The 7,377-nt window shown below is 35.7% G+C and overlaps 1 protein-coding gene across 1 annotated transcript; it reads right to left on the minus strand.

Moving 5' to 3' along the window:
- Window positions 1-643: 643 nt before the first annotated feature.
- On the minus strand, window positions 644-5,023 carry LOC102599400 (thiamine pathway transporter THI73-like). The gene is made up of 3 exons (XM_006353927.2): window positions 4,469-5,023; window positions 1,713-2,464; window positions 644-1,591 (listed from the first exon to the last, which is right to left on the minus strand). The coding sequence occupies exons 1-3, from the start codon at window positions 4,754-4,756 to the stop codon at window positions 1,075-1,077; spliced, it is 1,557 nt and encodes a 518-aa protein (XP_006353989.1). The 5' UTR covers window positions 4,757-5,023; the 3' UTR covers window positions 644-1,074.
- Between the last annotated feature and the right edge of the window lie 2,354 nt (window positions 5,024-7,377).

The following is a 7,377-nucleotide window of genomic DNA, read 5'->3' on the forward strand; positions in this document are numbered from 1 at the left end:
TCGTGGTCCACGGTCTGTAAGTGGGGTCCCGTCATTGGGGTCCAAGATTTAGTGGTCTCTGATCCCACCTACGGCTGACCAGTACGGTCCGTGGTTGGACCTACGGACTGTAGGTCTGGCCGTTGATGAGGGTCGACAGCTATTTTAAAAAAAGCATTTTGGGTCAACTTCAAACGGTCATATCTTTAGCACAAAATGAATTAGGTGGCCTGTGACCTATTAAATTAAAGATATTTGAGTCCTCTTTCCAACGCCACCGAGTTTGCTAAAATCCGAGCTCGGAGTAAAAGGTTACGCTTATTTCATTATAGACATATTGGGCAGGGCCATAACCACGACCCTGTTGACAGACCGTGGTCCTATTAACGTTCCGTCAGTCCCATCGTGAAGGCCACTACGTCATCTATAAGTCAGGGTTATTTTGGTCTTTTATCCTATGCATTTTTTTATAAGCTAGTCGGAATAAAGTTGCAGCATCCTCTAACAGGACAGCCTTTGGTTTATAGACGTAAAATGTGCTTAAAGCTCAGACTCAAGGTCCCTCATCATACCTCACTGATAAGAGGTTAAGTGTTTGCTAGTGGCCACTCTTAACCCGACACGTGGAAGCGAAAAACAATCTGCCAAGTAAAGCAATGCCAGATAGCAAAAACAATCTAAATGTGACGATGCATTTCAGCAATCATGAAATTCACATAATATACTCTCTTAAGAACAAATTATGTATGAAAGAATGCACAGCATTCCAGATATGGAGATGTACAGAGCTCTATAATACTACTACTCCCTATACAGTATACATGTTATCAAACTAACCTTGAGACTTCCATTCTCAAGAACCTATACTAAAACACAAAAAAGGGATTATGATCAAGGTGGGGAAGATGCTGTAAAAGATGTTACATGTAAGCAAAAGGGAAATCTAAGTTGCTCTACAACTATTCATCCTTATGATAATTTTCTATGATGTCGGAAAAACCTATCGCCCATAAACTATTGATCGACTGATATAAGTTTGTATTAGATGAGTGATCATCCATGTAAAATAGAAGCCTTTCTTGATATTATGACTTACTATAGATCCAGTTGAGAAAATGTCGGATGGTGATTGACTAACGTCTTCTCATCATCATCGTCAAAATCAAGTTCATCTTCTCCATAATCCATTTCAACAATGATTCTGTCTTCAAGGTTCTCTTGGGGTTCAGATGACTTGACTTGTGAATATTGTTGAGTTGCTGGAGAAGTACTATCCAAGCCAATGATTTGCATCTCTGATTCTATCAGTGCTTCCATTTGAGCCCGCGCCTTATCTCTTGGATAGGTGCAATAGAGGAAAGAGTAAATAACACAACATAGTGCCATTGGAGTTCCTATGGAAGTGAATAGCGCTTGTGCCAAAGCTTTAGCATTTTCTCTGTCTCTGGAAATACTTTCAGTACCTTCAGGAACTGGTTTATAACCATAAACATTCTGAGCCAGTAGTCCAACGACAGGGGGAGCAAAAGACGATAATACAGATTCAAATGATCGGTCCAGAGCATATATACTGGTTCTTGACTTCTCAGGCACGATCTCTGCAAAAATTGGACTGCTGGCACTTCAGCATAATATGAAATGGACATTCAATATTGAAAATGCACATTAAGGCTGACTAACAAATACTAAAAGCAGAGAAATGGACAATAGAAGTCTTGTAAGAAGATCATTACTTGTTTGTCGCCGGAGCATTCCAAGAAATGCAGAACCCTGTAATAAACAGGACTAGACCATGCATGAATGCTGCAGAAGGATTATCAGGCAAAGCCAGCAGAAGGATCGCTGTTAGGGGGATTGCTGATGCTGAGCTTATTTGAGCCAGAATTATCCTGCCACAATTAGGTAGACGCTGGGATAACATGTCTCCCATCCTGCCTCCGAAGAGTCCACCAATAGAACTGCCTACCACAAACAAGCCAATAAGAACACCAGTCTTTTCATGGGAAAGTCCAGTAAGCTCTAACCACATTGGCGCAAAGGACAAAGCTGACCAAGGAAAAGAACCAGTAACACCCTGAGCTACAATAATCTGGAAGGATCGAATATTTATTACCGATTTGGCTTCTTGAATGAGTCCTTGCACTTCTGACTTAAAGGATTTACCAGGACCTTCATTAGTAGCTTTCAGATGGCCATCAGGGAAGTGAGGATCATTTGCAAATAAGCGAACCAAAATACCAATGATAATGCTGACGATCCCAACTAGATGAAATGCCAGCCTCCAGCCAGGAATTCCCAAAAAAGTAATGGGTGCTATCATTAAGGAAAACAATCCACCAATAATCGAACCAATATTGCTAGTAAGCTGTAGCCATCCAAATGCCATCCCACGTTTGTCATCATCAGTCGAGTCAGCTACAAGAGATTGAATAGCAGGTGCAACAATGGCAAGGCCTATCCCATTTAAAGCTCTCGATACAGCCACCTTATCAAGCAAACGTGCATAACTTTAGAGAAGCCGTTGTTCACAAACGACCCAAACATTCTACTTTGTACTATATGAAATTTCACTGAAATTTTTAACTTTTATCTCAACTTATATACAAGTATATTTGATAGTAGTAAGAAGACAGTAAGATAATGATTGAAAAGTTAATGTCAAACATTTTGAACGAATGTGATTGAATTGTGAATCAGGTGATAGTGTAGTAAGGTGACAATATCACATAATTTTTTACACTGGGTATGTTGTTGTAAATTAAACTTTATGCTATGATTAGACTACCATACACGCGTTCCATAATTCTTATCTAATAATGAGAATATTGGGCCAATAGCCTCAATATAATCTTATATGGTGTGATATTGTCCGTTTTGGACCAAGCCCGTAGGTTCCTACACCTCTATGTGGGTTCTTTTTCTTTTCAACTTCCAATGTGGGGATTAGTTCTCACATCCAACGGAGAAGTCATTGGATATTGCTGGTAGCGACTTGCAATAACTGGCTCCAGGTAGAGGCTGCAATGATGAGGGGCTGAGGGAAGCAAGTACAGAAAAGGGAGACACTGAGGCAGTGATCACTTCAAATTGACTGTCCATCAGTGGCAAACTAGGCAAAGAGATTGTTTTTCCCTCCACTAAATAAGGGAAAAGGACAAATATACCCCCGAACTATCGTAAATGGTATGCAGATACCCTCCTATAGACATTGAAATTTTTGAGTTTCATCGAGTCTACACTCCGACAAGCCTTGAAGCAGGGGGCATTTGTAGACATTGAAATTTTGCGGACTCTACAAGACCTGTTCAATTCGAATTGGGATTCTAGAAGATGTGTTCAGTTTCAATTAGAATTCTTGGAGGCTAATCAACCCTAAACCCTAGTTTATGCATATATAAAGGGTATTGAATTCCCTTAAAAGGCATCTCAAAATATCCCATAACCTCTTGGATATTTTTAAAGATTAAGATCTCGAGTATTCCACAAAAGTCATGGAATATTCATAGAGGTCAAATCCAAATCATCCTAGTTCGAGAAATACGCCACTAACAGCCCTCGAATCATGGATAAATCTTAGGAGAGTAGAATCAAGGGAGGAACAGAATTGTACCCGCAATCTTGATGAATAAAATTATGTTTCTTCATATTTTTTTGTGATTGTAATTTATTTTCTGTCACTTTAAAATTTGTTGCAAACACCTCCGTCATACTTTTGGGACATTGATTCCCCTGCCGTCAAAAAACTAGAGCATATATATCATTTATACTAACGGACATACACGTGTCATAATCTTATCCACAGATCCGATATTTATTAAATATCGTCGGATAAGATTGTGTCACGTGTCCCTATTTAGTCTTCCGTTAGAGTGAAGGGCATATATGCTCTAGTTTTTGGACGACAAGGGCACCAATGTCCCAAAAGTTTAACGGAGGGTATATGCATACCATTTATGATAGTTTGAGAGTATATTTGTCCTTTTTCCCACTAAATAATGTCCAAATGAGACTGGCATATTCACAATTCTAACTTTAATCCGTTTGTTTTCCTAGAATGTAATTCAAATATTTACATCATTAATGCACAACAAATTGAGGGATGGTGGGGAGGTGCCAAACAACAACATATCCAGTGTAATCTATAAAGTGGGGTCTGCGAAATGTACGCAGACCTTACTCCTAATAGAGAAGCTATTTCCGATAGACCATCGGCATGGAGAGGTGCTGCATACAATTAAAATATAACCCATCCGCCCAGTAATAGAATCAACAAATTGAAAACCTTTAGAAGTCGAAATTTTCGACTTGAAAATCACAATTATCAACAACAACTAGCACTAGAAGGGGAAAAAAAAACCCCAAATTACATGGAATTGACAATATGAATCATTTACTATACATTCCCCTAAATTAAACAACAACAGAGATCCAAATTTCATTACAAGAAAAAACCCATAAACCGAGAAATGAGAGTAATTGGTAAGCTGACCTGCGTGAAAGTGGAAGAGAAAGCAACAAGAAAAGTGGCGGCAGCCCAAAGAAAAGCACCATATGCGATTACATGTGCCCGATTGTGTCGAACAGCAAGGTAAGCTGCAAGAGGGTAGCACAGAGACTGAACCATGGATCGGAAAAGCGTGAGTGAGCCCAATCTGGTTGGATCAGCATGTAGTGCTTCACCAACTTCCTTATAGACACCAGGTAACAAAGATTCGTCGGCTCTTTCCATAATTCCGGCTAGATTCACCAGCACAAGTGTCAGCGTTTCTGCCTTCATTTCACTAAGATTTTGATAAACCCCAATTGCAAAATTGATCGAAAGAATGGATTAAACGGTAGCTGACAATTGACAAGTGGGGATGAAGAAACTGGAGACAAAAAACTGCCGCTTGCGAGGAAAAAGGGGATAAAAGGATTGGCTTTTCACTTGTAGACAAAATTCAGTCACCAATTTTTGGGTCAATTTCATAGTAAAGTCTCAAATATGCTTTGAATTTCAAAGATTAGGAAACATTAGTCCACGATACCTGGGATATTCTTTTGAATTTTATAAGGCTATTCTATACGTCAATTTTATTTGTCATATTTTTCTTTTCATATCATTTTTTTACTTTTCTCATATCATAAGTTGTAATTTTACGATTTCAATCAAAATTTATATAATTTAATTTTAAATAAATATGTATATTATATAAATAAAAATGGACGAACAAAATATTATTTTGATTACAATGAACCCATTTTGTGAGAATTTGTCAAATGTTGAGAGTCTCTTCAACTTGCTTGACAAATTTATTGTCCTTGTGGAGCCTACACTAACCGACTTTCCGTTTGATCTCGTTAATTTAAATTCAATATTTTAATCGTGGAATATAAATTATAATCAATATAATAATGTTAATATTAAATTTAAAATAAATATATATATATAAAATTTAAATTTTAGAAACACTTTTACTCAAGTATACAGCTGCAGCCTGAAGGCACAAATACCTAATTTGATGTCATTATTTTAGCTGTGTCTTAAATTTATAATATTTTTTTACTTTAGAGTACTAGGCCGTATAATGTTTAAAGTTAGTTTTGCTAAACGTAACTTTAAATGATATGTCTGAAATTTTATCTGATGGATACTTACTAATATTCATTTTATCTCTTCGAGTATGATGTAACAATGAGGCCTTAACGACAAAATATTCATTCCATCTCCTTCATTTCTCCAATTAATGTGGAAGAAATTGAAAATGGGAAGTGAAATCGGCTCTTCGTTATTCATTTCAAATCACCCTCGAAAGAAATAAAACTAAAGGAGGAACGCTTAAATCTAGCGGTAATTTCAAATGCAAGAATTGACAGAGATAGGCGAGACCGCGAGATAAAGAAGGGGAAACAGGTGTGAGTTTGGGCTATAAGTTGACATTATTTTGGGCCGAAAGTGCATTTAGAGGTATATGGATCAAAGTTGGACCATTTCAAGGTAGGCCTAACAGCTTACATCAAAGTGGTTGATCCACTTTTCTTCACTATTTTTGGCTTATGTGGACTCTAGAGCCCAACGAATTGAAACAAGTTCAATATTCGTAATCCAAACCACACTTGTTTTTAATAGAGTAAATTTTAGGTTTAGCAAACATAAAAATCATATTTGTATGTTATAACTATAGTTTGTATAATTATGCTCCATAGCAAACTTTATGTTTGCTTGGAGCATCAGATTTGTATAAATCGTAGGCAGCCTCTCATTTGTATAAATCGCTAGCAGCCTCTCGTTTGTATAAATCGTTGGCAGCCTCTCAATTCAATTTTATGTGTTTGTATATTTGCATAAAATTTGAATTTGTATACAATTGAATCGAAATAAAACAATTGAATATCAAAATCTCCCTTTTTCTCTCACTTTATACAACACAAATTATACATTGTAATTTGTATAATCTGTGTTTCTATAAAGCGAGAAAGAGAGAAAGACAAAAGAAAACTGGGCAAGGGAAGATCTGTATTTGTATAATTATAAGTGTATAAGTTGAAAATATATGTATTTGTATTTGTATATACAATTTTCTCTCGCTTTATACAAACACAAACGCATTTTATACATTTGTGTTTGTATAAAGTGAGAGAGGCGAGGGAGATACTGACAGCGAGAAATGGAGAGTGGCGAGCGAGAAATTCAGGGAGAGATGCAAATGACAATTGTTTGCTACGAGTTACAATTAAATCAAATTATGACTATAGCATTTAGTTTGAATTAATAGTTTGCTATTTATACAATTTTCTCTTTTTATTTTGGGCTTTAATGATGCTGAATTGTAAAATGTAACATTTCTCAGTTGCCAATTCTTCTTTCTACAATGTAGGATAATCTTTACTTAGGAGAACTTTCAAAAATAGCTAAGACTTGAAACATCATGAGGTAAAATAGTTATAGTATAATTAAGGAAAAATTACAAGAATATACTATTTAAAACTTTAGTTAACAATATATACATATACTCTTTTTTATTTACAAAACTAAGTTTTTAGTTACAAACATAACAAAATATTTAATTTTTTATTTGTTAAAAATATAGTTGGTATCCGTATCTATTACCTTTTTTAGGGAAGGTTATGTGCTAATTTTATGGGATTGATAATTATTGTTTACATTTTATTTTATTTTTTCAACCACAATTTTGCTCTTTTACGTTACTTTGTTTTTCTATATATTGATTTTCTTTCTCTTAATTTTTATTCAATCAAATCATATTATTAATGGAAGCCTTCTCTCACATTTTTACCATTATTTTCATCTAGGTAAAAAAACATGTAGGTTTCATCAAGTATGCATAGTGTTTTCACAATTATAACTGAATCGTAGTTTCACCAAATATGCAACCATGTAATATATAAACATACATA

The sequence above is a fragment of the Solanum tuberosum genome, unplaced genomic scaffold (genome assembly GCF_000226075.1).
Source record: "Solanum tuberosum cultivar DM 1-3 516 R44 unplaced genomic scaffold, SolTub_3.0 scf00164, whole genome shotgun sequence".
Classification (NCBI taxonomy): domain Eukaryota; kingdom Viridiplantae; phylum Streptophyta; class Magnoliopsida; order Solanales; family Solanaceae; genus Solanum; species Solanum tuberosum.

Coding starts and splice junctions, on each gene's coding strand:
- LOC102599400 (XM_006353927.2), bottom strand. CDS start 4,756: ATGAAGGCAGAAACGCTGACACTTGTGCTGGTGAATCTAGCCGGAATT. Junction 2,465..4,468: donor TCTCTTCCACTTTCACGCAG/GTCAGCTTACCA, acceptor TTGCTTGATAAG/GTGGCTGTATCGAGAGCTTT. Junction 1,592..1,712: donor AATGCTCCGGCGACAAACAA/GTAATGATCTTC, acceptor AAGTGCCAGCAG/TCCAATTTTTGCAGAGATCG.